At 40.4% G+C, this 27,345-nt stretch overlaps 2 protein-coding genes across 7 annotated transcripts in view; both read right to left on the bottom strand.

The window, feature by feature from the left end:
- Window positions 1–1,150: 1,150 nt before the first annotated feature.
- LOC115793803 (ubiquitin-conjugating enzyme E2 E1-like) lies at window positions 1,151–18,057 on the bottom strand. 5 transcript variants are annotated; one of them, XM_030748922.1, is made up of 6 exons: window positions 17,902–18,057; window positions 16,053–16,218; window positions 15,686–15,736; window positions 7,570–7,702; window positions 3,767–3,914; window positions 1,151–1,422 (listed from the first exon to the last, which is right to left on the bottom strand). In XM_030748922.1, exons 2-6 carry the CDS (start codon window positions 16,187–16,189, stop codon window positions 1,325–1,327), a joined length of 567 nt encoding a protein of 188 aa, XP_030604782.1. In that variant the 5' UTR covers window positions 16,190–16,218; window positions 17,902–18,057; the 3' UTR covers window positions 1,151–1,324. The 5 variants fall into 5 exon arrangements, with proteins under 5 accessions (XP_030604782.1, XP_030604785.1, XP_030604784.1 ...); XM_030748925.1 differs by having other exon boundaries at window positions 17,906–18,031; XM_030748924.1 differs by lacking the exon at window positions 17,902–18,057 and adding an exon at window positions 17,657–17,793.
- Window positions 18,058–23,156: 5,099 nt separating this feature from the next.
- ube2e2 (ubiquitin-conjugating enzyme E2E 2) overlaps window positions 23,157–27,345 on the bottom strand; it is a 37,834-nt gene continuing 33,645 nt past the window's right edge. For both annotated transcript variants that reach the window (XM_030748921.1, XM_030748920.1), the window contains 2 exons: window positions 26,153–26,300; window positions 23,157–23,978 (listed from right to left, as the gene is read on the bottom strand). In XM_030748921.1, the coding sequence (XP_030604781.1) occupies window positions 23,881–23,978; window positions 26,153–26,300 (246 nt within the window). In that variant the 3' untranslated portion in view covers window positions 23,157–23,880. The remainder of the gene's footprint in view (window positions 23,979–26,152; window positions 26,301–27,345) is intronic.

Raw genomic sequence — 27,345 nt, 5'->3', positions numbered from 1 at the left:
ATAATTAATTCAAAATGGCGGACTTCCTGTTGGGTTTAGGGCATGGCTCCAAGAGGATTTTTTGTGCGCCTGGACATGATATACATGTGTATGAAGTTTCATTCATGTACGTGAAACACAGCGGTGGGGCTCCAGTTTAGGGGGCGCTAGCGAGCCATTTGGGCGCGCCCTTGCCCGAGCCCATTAAAATACTTAAATTTTCACCAGGTGTGACGCATGTGCAAAGTTTCATGAGTTTTTGAATATGATAAAGCCCCCAAAAAGCCAATTCATTTGCCTGAATAATAATAAAAATAAAAATAAAAATAATAAACGAAGCAATTACAATAGGGCCTTCGCACAGTTCGTGCTCGGGCCCTAATTACCAACACGAACCACCGAACAGAAACAAACAGGAACTTTTTACTGTCGAGGTTATTGGGATAGAAATGGCATTTTGTATTTAAGAAGACTATTAATTTTGAAAATTCAATTATTTGTATTCTTTTTCTCTTTGTGTAATTTTGTGTTAACTTTATGTGCTGCCAGGTCTCCCTTGCAAATGCGATCTTGGACCTCAATGGAACAAACATGGTTAAATAAAGGTTATTAAAATAATAAAACCAGTCAACTCTCACCCACCACGGTGGAAGAATACTGCTTGAACAGATGCCGACACCATAGCTATGAATACCTCGACTTATTCTTCTAAACAGCCGAGCTTAAAAATGCTAAATGTGTAACTAAATGTGTGGCTAAGCAGTTATTTAGCATATAAACACTGTGCACATGAGTTTTCAACTAAATTAGTTTATAAATGCTGAACAGGTCACCAGATTATTGGAGTCCCCTAATGTACCAGTTTTCCAAGAGGGATCAGTACTGCAGTCCAGTGTGCTGCGTCACTGTGTTACTCCTCTGTTTGCCTTCAGTTCTGAGTTTTGTGTTTATTTATTGTGCAGCTTGTGTGTGTTGCTCAAACATTTTAAAGGTCTATCTTGGGAGGAGCATTGTCTCAGGCTATAAATGCTGTGATGTGTGCTTCGTGATGCATTCTTGTTCCTTCACAAATATTTTTACAATGTCTGCAGGTTGCGACATGCGGGGGGGGGGGGGTGCGCATGTGGAATCCAGCCTTCAATTAACGTTTAAAGAAAGAGTCAGACATCACTTCCTTTCCATTGTGTTCCCTTTATTACCATGTTTCTGGAGATAACTTAATCAGGAAGCAAAAAATATACCAGACAATAAAGTACTAAAAATCTGAGATAGAAATAACACCCCCTCCCCCCAAAACAAGCAACCCAGCGTCCCCTCAGCCCCCCTCCTGCTGTCCTCTGTGGGTTTATGTGGCGTATCGCTTTGTCCACTGTTTGGCTGTTCGGTCATGTTCTGCTCTGTTAGTGGTGTATTGGGTGGCGATGCTCCCCACCAGAGGATCAGCTGCAGGAACAGAAGAAAGTTTGAGTTTATCTGATACGATTCCAAATTATTTATTCGATTCATGACACAAAGAAGCTTGTTAGAACACTTTTACAGTACATTCAAATATATTCTTTGTTTTGATATTTAAACCCTTAAATATCAGCTTAATAAAAAATAAAAACCATGGCACAATTATACTTTTTGAAACTTCTAGAGCTCCCTAAAATTTATTTCAACTTGCAGGTCGGCTTGTACCCGTTCCATACCAGCTGGTACCACTGTAAAACATTAACTTATAAACTGCTTCATTTCACCACAGTGTGCATGTACAGTACAAATAAGATACAAATTAAACTGTTTAGAAATGTGACGCCTGTTGTAAGAAGTTTCCTTTTAATGAAATGTGTGTATATGAGCACGTCGTTTACTCAAACTAAAGGTAAACATTCCTGTTTTACAAAATCGTGTACGTGCTGCTTAGGTGGCGTTTAGGGGCCTCGGCTGGAACTCAGATCACATTTCTAAAACTGCACGTCAGTCTGAACACAACCTGCCTTGATGTTTCAAAAAACTAAATTACAGCCCTTCTTTTGTCCTTCAAACAGGTTGGCCTCACTTCTAACGAATCAGTAAAACGTGTGCGGCCTACTCCACTCTGAACACACAAAAATCTGACCCATTAAGGCGCGTTTACATCGTGCAGCTTTTGGGTCACATGAGATCAGAGGTCACGGCTGTGGAAAGTATGTGGTAAAAATACGGGGTCATCAACTCAAATGGTTGTCAAACGGTGGTGAGACACGTCCACCTGCAGTTAACATGGAGCTCCTGACTAAGATTTGTATGATTTCTCACAACAAGACTACAACAGCCCGTGGCTGCAACAAACAAGATACAATGTAACACAAAGAAAATGCGGTGACTGCTGCAGCAGGATGTGATGAAAAGAAGACTTCGCAGAGCCTCATTTTTAAAATGCATGACCTGAGGCAGCCGGGTGGAAACTGTGCTGCTATTCATCAAACACAATCACAGTCTCACACTAAGATACTAATAAAACCGCCATGACACGCATTAGGGTAGAGCCATTCATCTAATTTTAATCTTAATTACCCTTTGGCTTCCAGTGATTATGAAAACATTTTGTTTTATTACCTCGGGAAACCTGCATGGCAGCCACGGGGCAACGGAGAGCCAAAGCAACAGGGAGGGATCCTGACAGGGTGACCATTAAGGATCCTTCCACAGCTTTTACTTTCAGCGTGAGTTTGAACTTTTAAGGAGGAATAAACGCTCGGTGCTGTAAAGGGAAGGGGTGCACTTATAACTAGATAGAAATCAGAGAGCTACACACTCCCTGAAAGTTTAAAGCCACTTGCTGTGCAGAAGCAGTGAAAGCTTTCAGGAGGATAAACCTGTAAAATGATCATTAACGTCTGCGCCTGCCTTCATCTCCAGATCTGAGGGTTTCACCAGTCTGCTTGCGGTGGTGTGCCATTGGACGTAACGCAGCCTGTAGCTGTGTGCATGTAGTTTTTCACATGTATCTGCAGATACTTGCTATTAGCCCAGCAGCAGTGAAACTTCAACAAGTTCAACATAAACCAGAAACGGACCTTTAGAGTAAAAGTTGTGCCTCGGTTCTGCAGCCAACACGTTTCAAAAGGCACAACTTTTGTTTTGAAGACAAACTGTCTCCATTTCCTGTTTGTGTTACCCTTCTCGGTTTCACTGTGTTTGTAAAAGCTCAATTAGCCTCCATTACTCTGCGTGGCTACCGTGAAGTTCTCTTCAGACACGTAATGCAGGATTTATCCTTGAGTTAAATCGACAACAGAACCTGACGTGTATCTCCTTAAAAATGGCCCATTCGGTACTTCCTCACATTTCTGGCGACTTCTGCCACCATCAGCTGAAAGAGAACGGACCGACTCAAAGAGAGAAACTCCACCATCAGCTACAGTTTTGGAGGGGAAACTGCAGAGTAACAGCCACAGCATGCACAAGTGTAAATACTGCACACTTCTGTAGGATACGTCATAGATGCTACATGGAGTCAGCGCACGAGTATAAATTAAGCTGAAGTCATGGGTGGCAGGGACAGGCAGGTGCCCTTGAATTGGGATTTTCAATGGAAACAAACTTGTTTGGGTAAAACTCCCCACTCAATGACCCCATTTTATTCAACAAATCCGTTTTTTCTCCATTTATTTCGTTTTCATTGGGATTAGACTACATTTAAAGTTCAATAAAATAAATGCATGTTTCTTAATGAATAATTGTGCCAAATAATCAAGACTTAATCACTGCTGCTGTTACAGTCTCACACCTCAGTCACTTTTTCAGTACTGATGTTGCTTACCTGGGTTACAGTCTGTGAGCAGGGAGCAGATGGACAGCAGCACCTTGGAGATGGTGAGGGCGGGGCTCCAGTTGTCCTTCAGGATGTCCAGACAGATCACCCCCTGACTGTTGATGTTGCAGTGATAGATCCTCGTACGGAAAGTTACCTGCAGACACAAACATGACGCATGGAAAAACACACAAACAGTCACAAGAAATGCAGACTAAAGTACAGAGTCAGTCATGTATTACTGTGTTATTTAAAACAAAATGAAGCAGTCGTACAGCCCAGGATGTGATAAAAATGTTATCTTTCTGTCAATATTGGACTGCGGTGAAACTACTGTGGCAGAGAAAAAGCCCCCTGGTGGATGAAAAGACACACATCATGTGTTGGAAGGAAAACACACTTCTGTACTTATCAGTACATCAATCAACCATAAACAGTGAGTCATTTACAGTAAATGTTCCATTTCAATACTGAACGCAAATTATCACGGAACAATTGAAGTGTCGAAAACATTTGGAGGAAATCTGGGTATTTATTTTTATCTCGGCGTATAATGTTTAATACTCATTTTCCCCCCAAAGAGCTGAAACACTTGATTTATCTGCTTCTGCGGCCGTGACTCAGATTTCCAAGAATGAAAGTCTGGTTTTGTCTCTGATGGTCATCTCAGGTATTTGTCACGCTGCATCGTGCCTCACGGGCACTGCAAATCTAATCTACAGAGAGAGAAAAAAAACGCACACAGTAAATGAATCATCAGAAATAAAAGTCATGGGAAACAAAGCGTCTCAGCGGGACGTCGATGCTTTTAGGGGAAGATTAAGAAGGTGTGGATACTACTGCTGCCCCTGACCCCTCAGAGTCAGCTTTATTGTATTTAACGCAGCCATGCCCCTAAACACCAAACACTTTGAGTTAGAGGCCTGACTTTTTTTATTTCGCCTTATTTTTTCCAGCATTTTTGAGCCCACATATCGTCTTACATACAGAACAAATCCACATGGAAAAAAAGCAGGAAAAATGCCACCAAATCGGTTTTGCACCCACTCCGAGTGTCACAACCTGAAGACAAAATGTTTTTGTTCATAAATCATTTTGTTCAGTAGCAAAACTGCACTAACTGAATGTCTGTAGCATAGAGCAACAGACACCAGCATGTTTTATGATAATTCACTGGAGACAACTTCAGAAAGTGTGTTTTGGTAAACTTGTTACTGACAGGTGCTCAGAACAAGCTGCAGGGAAGGTCTCACTTTATCTACATTTTGATACGAGGCTCATCTAACAGCCGCCATTCTTTGTGGGTAAAAGTAACTTTTGGAGGGCCTGTAACTTGGAAATTGTTCATAGTATGAAGGTAAAATATTGCATGGCTTCATTAAATAGGCTGCATTTACTGTACAGAATACAATAGAAAATAAATCAGGTGAGTCTGGGGAGCTCAGGTGAGACAGTTTTTATTCTGCTACCAAAATAAATGGAAAAGCAGCTGCTCTGTGCTGAACTCCATCATAAAGTGATGCAGAAAAGGTGTAAAATTCAAGATCAGGTGTCTGATGAAGTCAGCTTAATGTGTGCCTGCCCACAAACCACACACACACACACACACACACACACACAGCAAAGCTGCTGCGATTCTCAGGAATGTGTTTACAGCTGATTGTGACTTTTGCCTTTAACTGGGGATATTTACAGAAAAAAAAACAATAATTAAATTATACTCGAACACGTGGACCAGATGTTTGTTTTTATGAAAAACAAACCTCATAAACATGTAAATTATGTATAAGTGCCGTGCTCAGAACAGGTTGTTTTCCCACTGCTGTTTAGGTAAATATTATTTATCTGTTTTGTTTTATCTGCTGGGACGAACGTTTTCACTGTCGCCACTGTGACTCTATTTGTTACACAGCGCTGCTTAATTAGTCCAAATAATTCTGTGGGGACAAACAAACGAACCATTCGCGTAAACTAAATGATGATGATGATCCAGAGTCAGCAGATGAAGAAGCAGTTACAGGCTGGAAAAGGAAAACATTTCCATTTAGGAAACATGAAATTACAAACTGCATTAGCACAAACAAAAAAAAGAGGCACAGATTTCCCAGAACTCTGGACTCAATCCACTTGTTTTTTTTACACTGTGTTTGGGATAATTAGGCAGTAATTTTAGATGTTAAATGTGACCATGACGAGCTGCTGTGCTGTTCGACAAAAGCAGGAGAAGCAGAGCCGGGTCAGAGCCGTCTGGCAAACAAAAGGTTTCGTGATGTGTTTGTGTTTTTTGCAGCGGGGCTGGAGGCTTTTTAAGCCATGTGTGCATAGTATTAATGTGGTGTGTACCTGCCTGGGGACTGCAGCTAAAGCAGAGGGTATATTAGTTAGTATGTTAGTCTACAAAGATTTCCATGTTTTACTAAAGCTTGAAGCATCGTTTCACTGCTTGAAAACAAGAACTGGTGATATTCACATTCAGAGGGTTTGTGAGCTGTACTGAAGAGTTTATACGTTATTAAAACTTCTTCTGATAGAGCACTAAATCTGCAGCTTAAAAAAAAAGACCCCAACACACTCCTAATACGGTGTTTGAGTAATGACTGAAAGCCACAGCGCCCCTTAGGGAGTTTTTTTTTTTTTAAATGAAACTCCAGATTTCTTGTAAAGTCTGATGGTGTTATGAAACTGTACTGTGTCTTTATGAAAGGTTATTAAAGGAAACTAAAACTCGGTGTGAAAAACATTTCAGTATGCCGCGGTAAAATTCAAAAACTAGATTTTGTGTGCTCACAAATCGAGGTGAAATAAAACAAAATATATAGATTATGCTGTTGGTGTAAGTCTTTGTTAAACTGGTCAAATGTGGTCTGAGTGAGTGAACACTGTTGCCTCTGTTTCACAATGGATTCAAAAATAAAGTGAAACCCACGCCGTCTGAAACTGAACAACAAAAATAAACACTGACACATTTTTGGAAATTTGTGGGGATGCTGATTTAACTGGAAGTCGATGTGAATAATTTTTTTTTCTTCTAGTAAATGATGCATTTCTTTGGTTTAATTTTTAATTCTTTGAGTTTTCCCCTTTTTTTCTGGAAATTTATATAAAAAAATGTATTCCTTTGAGTTTGTGTTTATTAAAAAGAACGAACTGTTCATTTCTGTTTGTTCCACTTTTCTTGTTTACTTTTATATGTATATAAAGAGAGATTTAGATTATATAGACATATGCAGAGAGAGAAATGGGGATAAATAAAATAAATAGCTAATATTGCTCCATCTTGGTGTCTGATAAGCAAACTTGACAATGAAACATTTAACAGATATTAACAGATGTTCATTTCAACCCTGCAACACTGTTACTGTTACACTTTAATATGAGATGACACCTGCAGCTTTTTTTTTTAAACTATATTTCATAAACTTTTTATATTAATGAATTGAATCTGAGCCATTTCACTTTATAAAACCACTTCATTGTACTGTATTCAGCTTTTTAGCACAGCATGTACTTTTAATTTATTTTATTACTTATATTTAGATGGGCTCCTTTCTTTGGTTTAGTTTACTGGATTATATTTATTGAGCTATATATTTATTCAGGTTTTGCTGTGTGTAATGTTTTGGCTGCAGTAACACAGGAACCTCCCAACTTTTTGAATAAATATTGTATTTCTTATCACGGATATGGTCCAAAGAAGGTTTGATGTTCTCTAAGATTGAACCGTGTACCTGAAACAGTTTCAGTCCCAACACCTGCTGCCTGTTTGTGAGGCCGAGTAACAGACATGAGGTGATATTAGTGTGTATCAGTACCTTCGGGGGTTTAAAGGGGTAGTCGTTTGTGAAGGCGATATCTAGGAAGAAGACGCCTCCCTCGTACACAGATCCCGGCGGTCCCAGGATGGTCGACCTCCACTCATAGATATTGTCTCCTTTCGGACCAGCGCTGCAATCAGAAAGATTAACTTCACTTAGACTGGATTTGTGTTCTAGTAAATCCACAAAATCACCTTAAAATGTCCAGATACATTTAGTTTATTATATTTTCTGTTTCCCCTCCAAAAAGCCTAAAATACATTATTCATCCGCTGCTGTGCCGTGAATCATTTTAAATAATGCATGCTCTCATTTTTGTTGGTCATTTCTGGTATTTATCATACTACATCAATAATAACGAGGGAGGAAAAAAAAAAAAACATTCTGGTGATACAAATCTCATCTGCAAACAGGCGACATCCACGCAGCAGACACACCGATGCAAATGCAGTCGGAGGGGCAACACCCACACACTGAAACTCCAGCAGTTCACGGTGGATGTGCATCAGCGGCAGTGATCAAAGCAGCGTGTACTACAGTATCAAAGTCACATTCATTCAGGTACTGTGTGTATAAAACACCATGAATCACATCACAATTCAGGTTTACTGGCAGCGCCCTGAAGAAGGCGTCAGGAAGCAGAAGAACCGAAGCTGATGATAAATGTCACCCTGCCTGCCGCGGGTCGTTAAATGGAAACCCCACCCAAATAAAACATTTACAATTTCTTTTTTTTTTTTAAAGCTTTAAGAATGAACAGAAAACATCTTTGAGCTGCAACACTTTCCATTTTATTTAGTTTTACTATTTAAATAAATGATTTTTGTCATCTTACTAATAATTTTCCAGTTTATGTCTGAAGAAAAAAAAAAAAAAAAAAAAAACTAGATCCATATGAGCCTGGAAAAACAGTTAATTTATTTATTATCTAATTTATCATTGGTGCCAATGATTATTGACAGTCTCCAAATTTTTACAAAAGGGCAGCTCAAACATTCAATTTAAGTTTCAATATCTTATCAATGAAGATGTGCCAAGTGACAGCGTGTGCGCGGAGGAGGAGGAGATGGAAAAGGAGGAAGAGAACAGATGAGCATTTGTCAAGAAAGCCGCAATCGCACACATTCAGCCAGCGCATCCTTTCAGCCGTTCTCTTAAAAACTGCAACATCATCACTTGTGACGCGTTTAGAAAACATCTGTAAATTCCAGTAACAAAACCAAAACACTACACTTGTATATCTTTCCTTCAAACATGGACGGTCAAAGCTGTTCCCCCTGTGGATCATTCAGAAGAAATCAGAGCAAATCCCCGGTGACGTGTCTCTGCCTCATGATCTGTAATCTATATTGATTTTTCCTCAAAGCAGCCCAGCCTCTCTCCCTCTGACATGCAGAACATGCGTCCGTGAACCCCTTGGGGTTCATCACTACAGGACATAATAACAGTATTGATCGAATGCTCCTGGGACATGGCGGGGGAAGGCGGGCAGTGTCAGATCTTTCACTCGTCTGTACGTTTTTAATCAAAGTTAGCACAAAGCTTCACTGCCAACGACAACACGTGGTATCGATCCAGGGAGCACAGTCAGAGCTAATTAACTAGATGTTAAAAGATACAACTGCAAACGTGACAGATGAAAGGCTCTGACTTCCAAGTGGATGAATTTTAATTGAGATTTTATTTCCACGCTGCTATTCAGCCTCAAAGTACCGTCCACCCGCAGGAGACAGATTCGTTTTGCCATCATACAGGATACGATCTGTTTGAACTACCTTGGATTAAGATAACTGGACTCCACCCCCTCTTCCATGTGTTAAAGCAAGATGACGCACAGTCTGAATATGTCTGTTATATAAAGTATGTCCAAAAAGGACCTTTAAAACAGTCAGTGTTGTTTAAACAACAAATATCTTTTAGGACAGGAGGCAGCGCAGCCGAGTACTCTACCATAACTTAGATTTTATGAACTCTCGTTGTTGAACGAGGTGGATTTAGCCAGAAAATTTCAGCCTCTTCACTGCAGGATTTGCTGCTTTTCTCTAAACTGAAAGCTCAATTTGCAGAGTAATGGGCTCGACACACGGGGAGCGACAAACGACAGCGACGAATGGGTCGCATCGCCACTGGGGTGAAACCGAACACACGGGACGCGATAGCGATGGCAGCTTTGCGAATCGCGCTCTTACGTCACTCGTCTCCAAGAAATGTGATTGGTTATGAAACTGGAGGGATTTAGACATTTTAAAAGCAGTCCGTGTCAGACACGGCAATAAAGATGAGGAGTCTGAAGATTTTATTTGAACTGACAGAAATCTTGCTGTTAAGTCTCTTCTACAAAAGAAAAAGACAACCTCGCGTTCATCCTATATTAGCACAAAAGTCCTCTCTATCCGTCTGTTTAACGTTAGTCTTGCACCAACACGTTCTCATATGGCTGCCTTTTATGTTTAACTCGATAATCACTGCGTGAAGTGTCATATAATATAGGAAAGTCAAACACAGCTAAAACGATGCTTTCCTTTCTGCTGAAAGTGGTTGCAGACTGCAGTGTGTAGCATACTCTTCGCTCATTGGTCAGTCAATGAAACTCTTGCTGATTGGTTTAGTGCCACGCGACAGCGACAAAAGTAGAACATTTTCCAACTTTGTTGTGTCGCGTCGCCTGGTCGCGTGTGCACGTCTACGTGTACGAGCTTGAAATTTCACATGCACGAACGTCGCCGGTCGCTTAGTTGGAGGAGGGCAAGCGATTGTCGCCTCATCGCACAAGCTCCATAGGAAATGAATGGAGAGCGAGCGACGTCGCTCCCCGTGTGTCGAGCCCATAAGAGGTGAACCTGTCACCTGTAACAGACAGATAAATAATCAGTTATTGTTAATAGCTCTAATTTCACAAGCCTGTACCTTTCCTTAGCAGTACAAGTGTTATTTATACACCTTTTACCACCACTACTGTCCCTGTCATGTAAAGTCATCTGTTAAAACTTAATGAAGACAGAAAAACTATGTAAAAGTCATGATTTTAGTCTAATAGCTACTAAAAACTAGCCGTAAGCATTTTTTTTTTTACTCATTTGCGGTGCATAAATGATGCAAAATGAGATTGAGTCATCTATTAAATATTATAGAAATATATAACTGTGCTAGAAGTAATTTATTTTTATTTTACTATAAAAGTACTTTATGGGCACTTATGGAGCCCAATTCTGTATCCTAAGAATAAAACAGAATTAGTGGCTTAGAAGCAATTTTCTGCTCACACGACCGCAGGTTTGCTGTTAAAGTGAAATAAAAACCCACAGCAATATTCAGATTATCATATAATGCCAAGGATTCAATTAAGCTTGTATTCTAAATCTATAAAATTACAAACCCATTCATGTCATTTTGGTTATCCTTCAGTGTCCGCACTCACTGCACAGTTTACGTAATTGAACCGAGACCTTTAAAAATGATCTTCACTTAATGCTTCTGAGAAAGATGTGCAGTGATTTTTTTTAAAATGATCTGTGTAACCAGTTTGTTTCCTGCCTTAACCACACAGACAACATCTGCAGCTGCTTTTTAACTTGTGGATAAAAGTACTACAAACGTTTTCTGTATTATATCTGCACAATGAAACTACTGAATAACAATCAAAGGAGAAAAATATAACCAATTATCAGGTTTTAGGTGACGACTGCGTTGCATAAATCACACGCTTGTGCGTCCCTGCAGCAAACACGTCTGATTCAGTAAACAGGTTGAAACATTTCTAAACACATGGCATTTTTAGTAATGCGAACGTGTCTGAAGGAGATTATTTTCTGCCGTTTGCCACATGTGAGGAGGAGTATGTGTTTAAAATATCCTGACCGGATCCTCCTGCCTGTGAAATGTGTGAAAACAGCTGGGAATCAGAGACAGCAGAATGAAACTGACCAGCTTCTGTCTGAAGCCTGAAGGAGGCTGAAGCTGATGTTCGCTGGAAAGTTTCAGCAGTAATAACTAAAGTCAAAGTAGAAACCACCTGTTTTTTTTTTTTTTTTAGACTGCAGCTGTAAATTATCACCAGTTTCTTTTCCTTTCATTTATCAGCAAACATCCAGACGGAGTTCACTCGTGTGACGATCTGTGGCCTGAGGCTGTTTGTCTGATTTTCGGAGCCACAGTGGGACAGATTCCTCTCGCTCTTTTTTCCCTCGTTTCATAGAGAGGTCAGAGGTCGGACAGCTGCCGAGCAGCCACCTGGAGCGCCGAGGGCCTTGGTGATTTGCCCGAGGACACCGCAGGCAAAGGCTGAACTCAAACTACTCCAGTTTTAAGGACAGTCTTTCTGATCACAGCTGTGCATAAAGGTGCTTAAACCCTACTTTTATTATTTAGGAACGGCATTATTAAATAATCTGCTGTGTTTTCCCCACTATCTGAAGTGGTACATTTACTGTGGGTAAAATCACGTTATAGACTGTAAACGTGAAACCTCTCAGAATAAAGACTAAAACTGGTTTGGTGTGCGCGCAGCGCCTCAAGTGAAGAGTTCTGGCTCAGAGTACATGAAAAAGTTATTCAGCCCTGATGAGCTGTAAACTCATCAGGGCTGAATAATTCATACATTTTTAGTTAGAAACTAGTATTTAGTAGTTATAAACATGTTTTGTTTCATTTCGCTAATAAATACAGCAGTAAAGTTAAAAAAAAAAAAAAAAAAAAAGGACTTTGGACATCACTCCATAAATCAGAGTTCAGTCAACAGAAAAAGTCCATTTTCACGATGTTTCCAGGGCCGAAAAAAGCTCAATAAATCAAGTCGTAGCTGTTGAATGAACAAACCTTTCGGTAAAGCCCTCAGCCTGCAGGCAGAAATACTACAGGAAGGTTTGGTGGGTCTAAGAGCTGCTGAAGGAAGATTTTTGGCTCAGAGTATGAGAGAAAGCTTAACTTGTGTAAACAGCCTTTAAATGTCCACATGGTGCAACTCTGTAATTGGAAACTAGTATTTACTGCTTCCTACTAGACTGTTCAAAGAAGTCTTTCCAATTATTGATGCTTCAATCTTAAAAATGATCAATCAGTCTTTATTAGTTGGCTATGTACCACAGACCTTCAAGGTGGCTGTAATTAAACCTCTGCTTAAAAAGCCATCACTTGACCCAGCTGTCTTAGCTAATTATAGGCCAATCTCCAACCTTCCTTTTCTCTCAAAGATTCTTGAAAGAGTAGTTGTAAAACAGCTAACTGATCATCTGCAGAGGAACGGTTTATTTGAAGAGTTTCAGTCAGGTTTCAGAATTCATCACAGTACAGAAACAGCATTAGTGAAGGTTACAAATGATCTTCTTAGAGCCTCTGACAGTGGACTCATCTCTGTTCTTGTCCTGTTGGACCTCAGTGCAGCTTTTGATACTGTTGACCATAACATTCTATTACAGAGATTAGAGCATACTATAGGTATTAAAGGTACTGCACTGCAGTGGTTTGAATCATATTTATCTCATAGACTCCAATTTGTTCATGTAAATGGGGAGTCTTCTTCACACACTAAGGTTAATTATGGAGTTCCACAGGGTTCTGTGCTAGGACCAATTTTATTTACATTATACATGCTTCCCTTAGGCAGTATTATTAGAAAGCACTGCATCAATTTTCATTGTTATGCAGATGATACTCAGCTTTACCTATCAATGAAGCCAGATGACACACATCAATTAGTTAAACTGCAGGAATGTCTTAAAGATATTAAGGCCTGGATGACCTCTAATTTCCTGCTTCTAAATTCAGATAAAACTGAAATTCTTGTTCTCGGCCCCACAAATCTTAGAAACATGGTGTCTAACCAGATACTTACTATGGATGGCATTACTTTGGCCTCCAGTAACACTGTGAGAAATCTTGGAGTCATTTTTGACCAGGATATGTCCTTCAATGCACATATTAAACAAATATGTAGGACCGCTTTTTTGCATTTGCGCAATATTTCTAAAATTAGAAACATCCTTTCTCAGAGTGATGCTGAAAAGCTCATTCATGCATTTATTACTTCTAGGCTGGATTATTGTAATTCATTATTATCAGGCTGTCCTAAAAGCTTCCTGAAAAGCCTTCAGCTGATCCAAAATGCTGCAGCTAGAGTCCTGACAGGGACTAGAAAGAGAGAGCATATTTCTCCCATATTGGCTTCTCTTCATTGGCTCCCTGTTAAATCTAGAATAGAATTTAAAATTCTTCTCCTCACATACAAGGTCTTGAATAATCAGGCACCATCTTATCTCAAAGACCTCATAGTACCATATCACCCCAACAGAGCACTTCGCTCTCAGACTGCTGGCTTACTTGTGGTTCCTCGGATACTTAAGAGTAGAATGGGAGGCAGAGCCTTCAGCTTTCAGGCGCCTCTTCTGTGGAACCAGCTTCCAGCTTGGATTCGGGAGACAGACACCCTCTCTATTTTTAAGATTAGGCTTAAAACTTTCCTTTATGATAAAGCTTATAGTTAGGGCTGGATCAGGTGACCCTGAACCATCCCTTAGTTATGCTGCTATAGGCCTAGTCTGCTGGGGGGTTCACATAATGCACTGTTTCTCATTCACCTTATTTACGTTGTTTATACTCCACTCTGCATTTAATCATTAATTGATATTAATCTCTGGCTCTCTTCCACAGCATGTCTTTCTCTCCCCTCAGCCCAACCGGTCGCGGCAGATGACTGCCCCTCCCTGAGCCTGGTTCTGCTGGAGGTTTCTTCCTGTTAAAAGGGAGTTTTTCCTTTCCACTGTCGCCAAGTGCTTGCTCATAGGGGGTCGTTTTGACTGTTGGGTTTTTTCTGTATTATTGTAGGGTCTTTACCCACAATACAAAGCGCCTTGAGGCGACAGTTTGTTGTGATTTGGCGCTATATAAATAAAATTGAATTGAATTGAATTGAATTGAATTGAATTGAAAAAAGGTAATAAACATCAACACGAAACGTCACCGACCGATTACTCACAAAGGTTTTTTAAATGTTTGCACTGGTGCGTCTAGTTCGTTAAACATGCACTAATTTGCCTTCAGGTCCAACGTGCAGTGAAATAAATGCCTAAATGTTTATTTTCTTTCCACTGATCTCAAAGAAACTGACCGATGAATTAAACAAGACTATAAAATACAGGGCTTAATGCCAAGGAATGTAATTTTCTTTATTATTACGTATTTCTTTGTAGAGTTTTCTCAAAAATATTGTGATATTACGCAAATACCATTTTAATTTTGATGCTCGTATCACCCAACATTAAATATTAAGATATACATGAACAGTCAAAATGCTTCCAAAATAAATGCAGTCTAACTTTACTAATTTTGATAAACTGGTCGTTCTAAGACCAGAAGGTCTCAACTGAAATCAGTCCCTGAATTTTGGTAAGAAGAGCTGAAACAGAGGTGGTGCTGATTGTCAGATGGCCACTCTTCCTAAATTATTCATCCAGTTTTGATGAAATTGGGTTTGTATGAACTGGAACTGTATCAAGTAAGAAATGCTGGATTTGACCTTCTTAGTAGCAGTAAAATCTGTAATGGAGACATCCATATGCAGACATTTAGCAACCACACACATATATCTACATTTAATAATATTCCAGGTAAATGATGAAAATTTCTCCATGTCACAACATCCCAACTGGCCTGGCAGGAAGTAATCCCGTTTTTGTGACTTCAGGTGAAATAACCCTGCAAAGCTTTCTAATATGTTTCATATTAATTCTTCTCGATAAAGAGATCTGATTTTTACATTGTTACAGAATGAAGAAAAGGTGAAATATTATCATATGAAGCCACTGTAAACAGAGCAGAAGCTTACATTTCTGATTAAAGCTCCATCTAAAGAACGTACACAGGTATCAAATATAACAAATATCTTGGAAACAGCAACTAATCAGCTGTTTTTATTTATGTTTGGATTTAAAACAAAATCCAAAGCAGACAACTTCTGAAAAATTGTTGACTGGCATAATTAAGATTTGGATTTGAGCACAGTGCTACTGTAGTGTATATTACAACAGCTGGTATCAAAGGAAAAAAAACAGTGATGGGTTTATTACTAGTAAAGTTCACCACTAGGTAGAAAATTCAGGTGTAACAGAGTGAAACCCACCTGCAGTTTGGCGGAGGGTCCAGTGTAATGTCAGCCAGCTCTTTTTGAATCCTGCACATCAAAGACACAATCAGTCACAGCAATAATAACTCCAAAAACCACAGAGCTTATCAATCAGACCCTCTTATCTATGTGCGTTACATATTCACTTGGGGATTAATGCAATTTCTGCTATTTTTAATTTTTTTTAATATAAGGAGAAGAGTCTATAATGGACTTCTTCCTTTGAATTATGCTGAAATTTACTGCTAAAAGTAAACACACAGAATTTTAAAAGTGATCAAAAACATGAGATTAAAGAGAATTACTGGGATGTCCGTAAGACATTTCCTGTGCTGACAGATTAGAATCAGCTTTATGTTTTTACCGTTTAGCGCTGGTGGAAGTCTTGCTCATGCTGGCTTTGCTCTTCTTCTTGCAAGACGTGTCCCTCTGTCTGGTCTGGCTGGAAGAAGATGGCGATGAGGAAGAGCTGGTGCTGGCACGGGAGTCTTCATCCGACATACCGGTTTGGTTTGGAGAAGAGCCGGAACCTGAAGGCGGAAAGCAGAACGGGTTCAGAGCATTTCTGACCGGGACATCTATTAGTTTGACCTCCAAGCGGCCGGTTTACAACCACTTCCATTATTTAGAAACATCCATGTGGATGTTTAGAAAAGCAGCTGATGGAGGAGTGAACACAGAGCTTCAAACTGAACTCATTTGCAGCTGAAAACTCAGTTTCTGGGAAGGTTTTTAACTAAAGGAACGTATGGCAGATATAATAAGAGTGTATTTATTTATCAAATGACCAGAAGTAAGAGACATCTGTGCATTTTCCTCTTAAGTAAACAGGATCAACCTTGCACAAAAAAAAAAAAATCTTGGCACCCACCAATGAGGTTCCGGTCTGCCACCTGTTTTATTTGTTTTAAGTGTGTTTGAATTTACTCAAGCTTAAAATTAATTTTAAAATGACCAGGAATAACAGATGGACAAACTGGTGACAAGCAAGTTAACACAGACTGTCTTTATAAACCGGATCATCCTGTGGGAAGAGTGGAGTGGAAAGATCGAGCAACTGAACTCAGTGCGACGCATTTCATTTCACTTTACAGGACAGTTATTTATGTTCTTTAAAATTCCAGCCTCAGTAATAAAGTGATGTTTTTCCATCAGTCTATCGTATATGACCGGCATAAAGCAAAGAACTCTTCACACCTTTCCCACGAGGCTCAAGCAAAAAGAGGTTAAAGTCATTTATTTTGTTGTTGCTGTATTTACCAGCAGCCTGGCGGTGTGTTTTTATACAATACAGCCCCAGCTGCCCTGAAAGGGCGTCGATAAGCCGTGTTTCTGACTGACCGTGGCCTCAGGAGAACACCAGCTGATCGGTTTTCGGGACGCAGCGTGAAGCGAACGTTGACACGAACTCGATTTCGCGTCAATTCGCGAAAACTAAAGTTCGACTCGATTAATTGGACGCAGTTGAAGTATTTTGGATTACGTAATAACCCAACAAACACTATACGTACATGTTAAAAATATTTACCAACTACCTCCTCGTCTGTTCAGGTTGTAGGGGTACGCGTGAGGGAGTGCAAACAAAGCTGGTAACGACTGATTTAACGTTAGCTAACGTTTTCCGTGACGGTAACGTTAGCAGGCGAGCTAGCTAGCTAGCTGTAAGCGCACACTGAAATGAATAATTTCACAGCCATAACCCCAGGCTGCCTGCTGCGAAGCAACTGCTGATAAATTCAGATAATTTCTAAGTTTATATCGGTGGTGACACCACCCACCTCCACCTCCTTTTAATGCACAAAGCTAATGCTACCTGCTACCCTTCTCCCCCACCCCGTAAATCTCCTCACTCACCCCAACTTCAACTCGCAAGACTGCGGCCTTCTGCAGTAATATACATTTAAACGTCGGGCCTGTGCAGCATCGCTTATGCTCGCGTCGCCTTCTCGTAAGTCAAACTAACCTTACCGGTGTCAGTGTGAGAGTGAACCGTTTAACACGTCAGGAACTAGCCGGTAGCAACAGCTGCGCTCCAGCACATAGCCGGAGCCCGAGTGATAACCGCGACCTTCTTGTTCGCGTGCTCTTCTTGTTAAACCTTCCACTCCAGCTGAACGCGCGCGCGCAGGCGTTTCAAACGCGTTGGTCAATAATACAATAAAAATAAAGACTATTAAATAATCTTTTTTTTTTTATTCGCTAATTAAACTTACCCACTCTATTGTGTCTGGACCTCCGCCACAGTCGAGGCTGGCTGGCTGGTGCTTGTCGCCCTCTGCGGAACGGAAGTAGCCTACCGCGGCTGCAGTGGGCTGAACGGCACCGGTCCTACTCTGGAGACGGGACAGGCCTACAGCGGGTGCTTCACGCTGATTACATAATTACAAAAGTTTATTTCAGGCACTGCAGCCCATCTCAGTACACAAGAAGAAAGAGCAGCGATTAGAAAGCAAACGGGCAGCTGTTCCAGTGAATCCAGAAACAAGGGGAATGTGTTAAAGCAGGCTCGGTTATTGTGCCTGCATTTTTAATCAATCACGACATTAATTTAAACATTCAGCTTGCACTTGAAACAGGATTTTACAGTCAGACCCATGCACATTTGGACAATCCCACAGTTACTGTCATTTTGCCTCTGCACACCATGACGGTGGATTTTAACCGTCCAGAAGTGACTGAAGTGCAGGCTTCCAGCTCTAATTCAAAGGGTTTAAAAAAAGTATTGCAGCAAGTGTTTGAAAATGGGGGGGGCTATGTATAAAACACTTGCTGCAATACTTTTATTAAACCCTTCTCACAAGCAACTGACCGACAAGCAGCTTCACAGGCAGGTGAGGCCTGTACCCTCATTGCTCCCTGACAAATCTCAAGGACTTCTCTTTGGACATCAATATGAGGTCCAAACAGATGTCAGTGCAGTTGAATGATGCCATTATTAAGCTGGAAACAAGATCAATAAAGCAATTAGAGGAAAAAAAATTGGTAGTGGTCAGTTCAACAACCTGTCACATTCTGTGACCTGGAGGACCACAGAAACAACATGGATGGACTAGCAGTAGTTTAGGGCTATCCCAAATCAGCCTTAATTCCACTGAACAACTACAATTTAACAAATATATGATTAGTTTGAACAAATACTTCATGAGGTGTTTATTAAACCTCGGTCACATTCGCAACACCTAAAGCAGATTGAGAAGTGCGATGTTTTGTGTGCTATATTCAGGAGCTCTTATTTAACAGATCTTCAGCTATGACTAAGCTGGTGCCTCATCAGCCACAGAAACTGAAAAAAAAATCTATACTTAAACTGACCACATGTCTGTGGACTCCTCCAATAATTACTCATGAGGTGTTATTATAGGACCACGAGTTGAAAGTATTGCGACCAATGTTGGCCTGAGAGCACATTTTCACAGTTTCAGAAGGTTAATGGGAGCTAGTTTGCATTTCAGTATTAAAAGTGCATCAATCCTCTGCACTCGTGCCTGCCATTATGCACAGAAAAAAAAACCCATTTCAAAACCTTGTTATTTGGGCTGGCCCTGGCTCAATTACTGATAAATTACATATTAATAGATTTGTAAGGGAAACAGTGCCTTGCAGCTGTTAAATGACCCATGAAGTACACGATGCGGTTACCTACAATGGGTGCGCTGGTTTAAGAGGTTAATGGGGTAATTTAGTCAAACTGTGACTGCTGCTGTGTTTTGATGGTGGAATACTGTTTTCTTTAACCCAGTTGTTTTACAGGTTTTTGACTCTAGCTGCTTTGGCACTTCACTGATGTTATAAAGTGCATCAAGTGGAAAAAATTCCACCTAACGTGCTGTAATGGAGTGGAATTAAAATACAATTCTCCTTTATTATTTTGGAAAAAGCCCATGGACTGTACGTGGGCATTAAGAACAGCATGAGAGGCAACAAAGGAAAGATTGCTGTTTTTAAAGCAACACATCAACCTAATCCTCTACTGTCTGGTAAAAATGCAGTTATTTTAAACACCAATTTAGCCTGACATGGAGACTTTATCCTGTTTGGCGAGCAGCCTCCTGGTTAGTCTTACAGTCTAATGGCCACATTATTACTTATGCAAAGCTCTGGCCAATTGGAGCATTAATCAGGAGAGTAACCGGAATACCAAATCTGCAGAAAATAAAGGATCGAGTCGGCTGTTGTTCTACTGAAAAGGCATAAAAGCTTTTTGTTCTATGACTCATTTATAATTCAAACATGGCACGCTGCCAAACATATTGTCTTCAGTGAAGTCCTACAAAGTTTGTTTTTTTTTTAATCCCCCTGCGGGTCCATTCTTTCAGCTCTGAATATTTAAATACTTCTGGACCAAAGCTCACACACTCATAAAAGATCTCATTTATTTTCCCTTGTGAAGCACGATTGATTGTGCCAACAAGCTGGAGGGATTTATTGACCGTTGTTTAATGGAAAAAATGGGCATGAACCTTTTTTTAATACGACACTATAAACCAGGGGTGTCAAACATAAGGCCCCCTGGGCCATAATCGGCACACTAAAAGGTCCAACCCGGCCCACTGGGTGGCTCTTCAGAAACTGCAGAGGTTTGATGCCTTTTGGCTGCGTTGTGCACCGGGGGACTTGTTTTTCTGAACTGGTAATTTGAGCTGAGCCAGAGATCTGAGTCACTGTCAGTTTTAAGGTGGTAACCCCAAGGAGCCACACTGACACATCTCTGCATCTATAACAGTTATAACAGTTCTTCCTTTGTAATGACAGTAGACTGATTTTTATTAAATTAGAAAGTTTTCAGATTTTACTTTTTTTTACTCAAACAAAAGAGAACTTCAGACGTTTGTCTCTGTCCACCTGCATACTTTATACTTTACAGATTTGCCAAAAAAGAGAGAGAACTCATAACAAATCAAGTTAAAGAGGACATTATGTTTTAAATTATTATGGTTTTTCAAATTTTCAATAGATAGTGTTAATATCACTATTGTGAATCCTTTTGGTGTAATGACAATTTTAGTTATACAGTTCTAATTCAATTCAGTTCAGTTCAATTCTATTTATATAGCGCCAAATCACAACAAACAGTCACATCAAGGTGCTTTGTATTGTAGATAAAGACCCTACAATAATACAGAGAAAACCCAACAGTCATAACGACCCCCTATGAGCAGCACTTGGTGACAGCGGGAAGGAAAAACCCCCTTTTAACAGGAAGAAACCTCCAGCAGAACCAGGCTCAGGGAGGGGGGGTCATCTGTCGCGACCGGTTGGGACTGAGGGGAGAGAGACAGAGATTAATAATAACTAATGATTAAATGCAGAGTGGGGTATAAACACAGAGAGTGAAGAAGGAATACTCAGTGCATCATCGTTATGTTTAATGTAGAATATCAAGTATCCATTCTACTAGGAACCACAGGTAAGCCAGCAGTCTGAGAGCGAAGTGCTCTATTGAGGTGATACGGGACTATGATTCCAAGATTTCTCACAGTGTTACTGGAGGCCAAAGTAATGCCATCCAGAGTAAGTATCTGGTTAGACACCATGTTTCTAAGATTTGTGGGGCTGAGTACAAGAATTTCAGTTTTATCTGAATTTAGAAGCAGGAAATTAGAGGTCATCCAGGCCTTAATGTCTTTAAGACATTCCTGCAGTTTAACTAATTGATGTGTATCATCTGGCTTCATGGATAAAGCTGAGTATCATCTGCATAACAATGAAAATTGATGCAATGCTTTCTAATAATACTGCCTAAGGGAAGCATGTATAATGTAAATAGAACTGGTCCTAGCACAGAACCCTGTGGAACTCCATAATTAACCTTAGTGTGTGAAGAAGACTCCCTATTTACATGAACAAATTGGAGTCTCTTAGATAAATATGATTCAAACCACTGCAGTGCAGTACCTTTAATACCTATAGTATGCTCTAATCTCTGTAAAAAAATGTTATGGTCAACAGTATCAAGCTGCACTGAGGTCCAACAGGACAAGCACAGAGATGAGTCCACTGTCAGAGGCTGTCAGGTCTTTACAACACTAACCATCGCCAAAGTGTTTCATACTTAGAAAAATCAAGTACAAATTATTAAAATGAGAGAATTACGCCCAATAATACTTGACAGCATACAATAGTGTGACCTAGTTGTAATAATTTAAATTAAGTGTATTTAAAGCATAATCCAACTTTTGATCTGGCCCTGTAAACCCCCCAAATTTAAGAGAACTTAAAAAAAAAAAAACTATGAATCTTTTTGAGCTGATGAACTTAAAAGTGAAGTGTTTTTGCATTTTAAATAAATATTTTTATTACAGTTTAATCAAAATTCTTATAAGGACAAGTCAAATACTGTATTTTATAAGTTCAGAATTGTACAATAATAAAATACAATACAAAGCACACACCAGTTACACAAAACGAATGCACCTAAACGTCATCAGGTTGTGTTGACAAATTTGACCATGCTGATAATGACTAAAATACAGCATATTTTAATTTTGTTTTATTCTGAAGTTGTTTTTTAGTTCAGCTGACTAAACTAGTTAAATAGAATTAAATAAACTTGGCCAGAACATAAGTCGTGTCCTCCGGAGCTCAAAAATTAACCTGGCATCGAAGTGCCAAAGAAACTGCAGTTCCACTCGTGGCCACTTGAGGCTCCAAAAGGGAGTAAATGTGTATATATATATATATATATATATATATATATATATATATATATATATATATATATATATATATATATATATATATATATATATATATATATATATATAGCTAATTTCCCACCTGACACATCTGAGAGTTATGTTTTTTTTTAAAACTCATCCATCTGGATAACAACATTAGGGGCGTGGCCACTTTGACAGATGTCCTGACAGGTGAAAGTCGCTCATCACTGCTATATGGAGTCACTTGTGCGCTGGAGCTTTCTGAAACATTTTAATGGATTTATTTGATAAATAATATGCCCTGCTATGAGAGAAAGACCGTCCCGAGATGTTTGTCCTTCAGTTTTGGAGAGTAAAAATCTCATATTTTATTAGTCTGTTAACCAAAAAAAAAAAGCCAGCATAGCAGCAGCCAAAACTCTAATGGCTTCAAAACTAAATGAAGAAAATGCAAACCCATGGGTGATATGGGGGGCTACATCCATCTTTTGTATAGTCTCTACAGTTCTTCCAAAGGTCCATCTTTCTGTCCACACACTGGAGATCCATTTGTGAGTTTTGGAGCTCTAAGACTGGCCAACATAAAAACTTCACATCTTCTCGATGTGGGTAATAAAAGCTACCACTCCCACAGCGTGTGATAAGAAGCACTGTAGGTCTGAGCTGATGTTTCTGACTGTAATGTTTTATAAATGAGGCGTGTTTGCTTGTGTGATACGTGTGACATCTGCAGTCAGTCAGGCGACTGAGTGAACAAGTGTAAATGTTTAAGGTTGCAGAGGCTGCAGTTACACACAGGGAGCAGAGCGTTTTTCTCACAAGCCAACCACAGTGTGTTTTATTGGGTGCTTCAGTAATACAAGTGCACAACAAACCACTCTGCAATTGCAGAGGTGGCGGGTAGCCAGTAAATATACAAGTCCTGCCTCTTTCACAGGCAGACCTATACTTTTGTGGTCTGCCTCAAAAGCCTTTGAAAAAATACATACAGTACAAACAAAATCAGAGAAAGTTAAAAAGCATGAATGAGCCACTTTCCCGTTCCATGCAGATATCATACTGACAAAAACAAAAATAAAAACAAGGAAAACAAAGTAAAAGCATACTCTGCATGTTTGTTCCAGGTGCCACTAAGAAAATGAGAATACGTAATGTATAGCTGGAGGACAATGCTTATGATAATTATAATATTCTGTGTTTTTTTTTTCTCCAATACAATACTTCCAACATTCACATATTGGAAAATAAAAATCCCAATCTACTCTTTGTATAAAAAAGAAGCTTTCAAGTCAACAAGGAACAAAAGGACATTTTTTGTTTTGTTTGTTTTTTGTTTTTACACAGAAAAGGTAAATAAACAGGGGAGAAGAAGAAGAGGAGGAGGAGGGTGAGGAAGGTGGAAGGGTGACAGAAGGGCAGGTTTACCGCTGCACTTAGTGTGTGTGCTTCGACAGACTAAGGGTGAGAGAGGTAGAGAGAGGTTCAGCGAGGGGCGAGGGGGGGTGAAGGAGGGGGCGGGTCACGGCGGGGAGTCTATGTGGCGTATCTCTTCGTCCATTGTTTGGCTATTCTGTCATGCTCTGTTCTGTTGGTCAGGTACTGTGTGGCGATGCTTCCCACCAGAGGGTCGGCTGAAAGGCACAAACAGAGAGCGAGATCAATAAATCTTTATCGCAGGCTCAGAAGTCCAGACGTAAAACAAACAGCAGCTCAAATAAAATAAGCAGTGAAAAACACAGGATGCAGATCATTAAGGTTCTGGGTGCCAAACAATATCAAACAGTCACTAAAGCAAAACCCGTGGATCTTCATTTATATGCGGCTGTCAGATTAATTATTATTTAGCATTTTATTTTTTTGCTTTCATTAATTTTAGTGCAGTGTTACAGCCAATGGGAGCCCTAATAAATAAATAAATGAACTAACTTCTTCCAAAGTAACCGTTTCCTCCTAACTGGCCCACAAAACCAAAAACATCTCAAGTGTTGGAAGTAAATATTGCTGAGTACACCCCACTCCCCAGCTCTGAGACCCCCCCCCCCCCCCCCCACACACACACACACACACAGCTCTGACCCCCCCCCCCCCCCCCCCCACACACACACACACACAGCTCTGACCCCCCCCCCCCCCCCCCCGCATGCTGGAGGGCTGCTGTCAGACGGCAGCAGCGTTTACACGAAATCTGCCAAATTTAAAGACTGAAGCTAAACCAGCAGTTTATCTGCATACAGACAGACTTTATTTTTTAACTTGTCCTAATCCTGATCCTGAGTTTTGGAGAAAAGCAAAAAGTACTTTTTGGTTAAAATGCAAACGTTTTTGATGCATGCAGAATGATTATTTTTTTTGTCCCCTGATTGCTGAGACTCTGATAGCACAGGATCATCACTGATGACTGAGGACTTAGACCTCAGAGCTTTGCCACTTTGTAAAAGAAACCACCTGTGGATGGGCGCAGCTGAAAGGGTGCTTTTCTTCACATTTGAGCTTCTTTATAAGGTGGACCGATAAGATTTTCACTGGCTTTTTACCCACAAAGGATGTGATTGGTTCACTGCTGCTGAGTTATAAACCTTTGTTGAGAAAACCTCCAGCTGTTTGTGCTGAATCTTAACTTTTATTCACACACACGCGCTCATAAATGTGTTTTAGAGTCTGTGCGTATTTATTTTTAACCGCTCGAGGTGCGTGTCGATAGGTGTCGCCACTCAGAACAAAAAGACACGAGCACAGCCCCACACTGGTGCAGTCGGGGGAGAACGCACAAAGCAGTCGCAGAGATTTATTCCACGACTCACGTTTTGAAGCTGCTGCAGCCTCTCCCTCCCTCTCTGTAATCGTTCCTGCACTGATAACATTGGAGCGGTGGTAAAGACTGACCTGCATGTACAAAGTGAGGTGCGCACCAGCAGTTGTGATGTGACTTTTGGTGCACGCTGCGGTTCATGAGGACGACAAAAGCAAGCATAAACTAGCTGTAAGCACTGCAAACGCGTCCTTAATTTGCAAACAGCACACTGACTGCAGAGGTTGACTTCAGCCTGTTTGTTTCACAGGTGAACTCACAGCTGTGGCTGCTGGAAACTCCGTCATTGGCCTGAAGGGACCAGCAGCTGGCCAATCGCCTTACCGGCATACTTTGTTACTGTTGCGGGCCGCTGGGCCCTCGTTACGTATGAGCCCGAGGAGGACAGCTCAGCTTCTCCACAGCTGTGAGCTTAAACCCACAGTGACTTAATTTCAGAGGCATTAAGCTTGTAAATAAATGTAAATATTTAATGTTTGACACACTTACATTTTTCTACATTAAGCCCTGATTTCCAGCTTGTACCCCTTCCTCTCCCACTTCTTCAAAGTTTAGCTGCTTAATGGTGGCAGAAACAGTGTGAGCATAACATCCTGCTCTAAAGCCACAAAGCTAATAACAACTCAGTGTTAGTTTTTTTTTATGACATTGTGTTTTTTTCATATAACACTGTGGGTCAGTTGTTCTTTCGTGCTGTGAAATGTGGTTTTGCTATTTACAACTTTAAAACTCTGACTGTGCCAAATATCTGTCAGCATCTGACGGCCTTGGGGGAACAATGAGGTCTTGAATTGGCTGCGGTTTATTTAATACACTGGAATAGTTAGTAGTCTGGAAACAACTCTGATGTGAAATGTGGCCTTGAGTTAAAAACAAACACTGCATTCAAAGCAGAGAAAGCAGTGACTGAGCACAGAGCAGTCGCCTTCTTCACGACTGAAGATTTTCATGTAAACAGATGCCAAATGTCTCTGTGCTACGATGCTGACGTCTCACCTGGGTTACAGTCTGTGAGCAGGGAGCAGATGGACAGCAGCACCTTGGAGATGGTGAGGGCGGGGCTCCAGTTGTCCTTCAGGATGTCCAGACAGATCACCCCCTGACTGTTGATGTTGCAGTGATAGATCCTCGTACGGAAAGTTACCTGCAGACACAAACGAATGCAGCTTAGAGCTGAAGTTTGGAGCGCTGAGGAACGAGCAGGACAGAAAGGGCACGTGGGAGCAGGTGTTACTGAAATGGTGTTCTTAATGAGTGCTCATAAAGAGAATACGGTACTGGATTAATAACTACAAAAACAAACAAGTAGGGAAAAAAATAAACACAAGTAGAAAAAAATGAAAACAATTAGAAAATATTAGGAATATTTTGACATTTTCAAATCTGTGATATTTACACTGCTTTGGTGATCTTTGCTGATATTTTGTTCGGACCCATTGGCATTAAGAAAAACATGATATCTGTTTATTTTGCTTTGTGGAAATTGTACCAGTCTGTTGTGGTGACACGAGAGCCGAGTGTTACGGCAAACCTGAGCTACTAGACAATCTACGTTACCACCCCAAATATCACCACGAGCTCTGGGGAGAAAAGAAAAAGATTACGGCTACAATGAGCTTCGTCTGAAGGGCCCCCGAGCTCTCCCTCAGGGACAGGGAGAGGAGGTCGGACATGCAAGAGGGACTCAGTAGAGCCACTGCTCCTCCACATCCAAAGGAAACCAAGTGAGGTGGTTCCAGCACCTGACCAGGATGCTTCCTGGATGCAACCTTGGCTGCCCCAGAAATACCTCTGTGCCCCCCCCTCAAGAAGCTAGAGGCAGTGGCAATGGAAAAGGAGGTCTTGGCATTTCTGTTTAGACTGCCGCCACCCCGCCCGTTTTAATTCCATAAAAGCTAACGCTCCACCAATCAATAGTAATGAGTCGCTGTTTAATGGAGATGCTCCAGTATTAATGCTGCACAGAAAGCTCCAACAGCAGAAGGTGAAGAAGGCAACAAATAATTTGATAAACCTGTAAAAAAACAAAAAAAAAAAAAACAGCACGTTAGCTGTAAATGGGATTAAAGAGAAAAACAAAAAGGATTTTCTGAAGGAGATGATTTGTAAATCCTTAAAGAGTATTTGGCTGTGTAGTCTGATACTTTTAGTGATAATAGCAGGTGAGACAGCAGAGGTAGCTTAAAAGC

This window comes from Archocentrus centrarchus, chromosome 16 (genome assembly GCF_007364275.1).
Source record: "Archocentrus centrarchus isolate MPI-CPG fArcCen1 chromosome 16, fArcCen1, whole genome shotgun sequence".
Taxonomy (NCBI): domain Eukaryota; kingdom Metazoa; phylum Chordata; class Actinopteri; order Cichliformes; family Cichlidae; genus Archocentrus; species Archocentrus centrarchus.
This window is presented reverse-complemented; position numbering and strand designations above follow the sequence as displayed.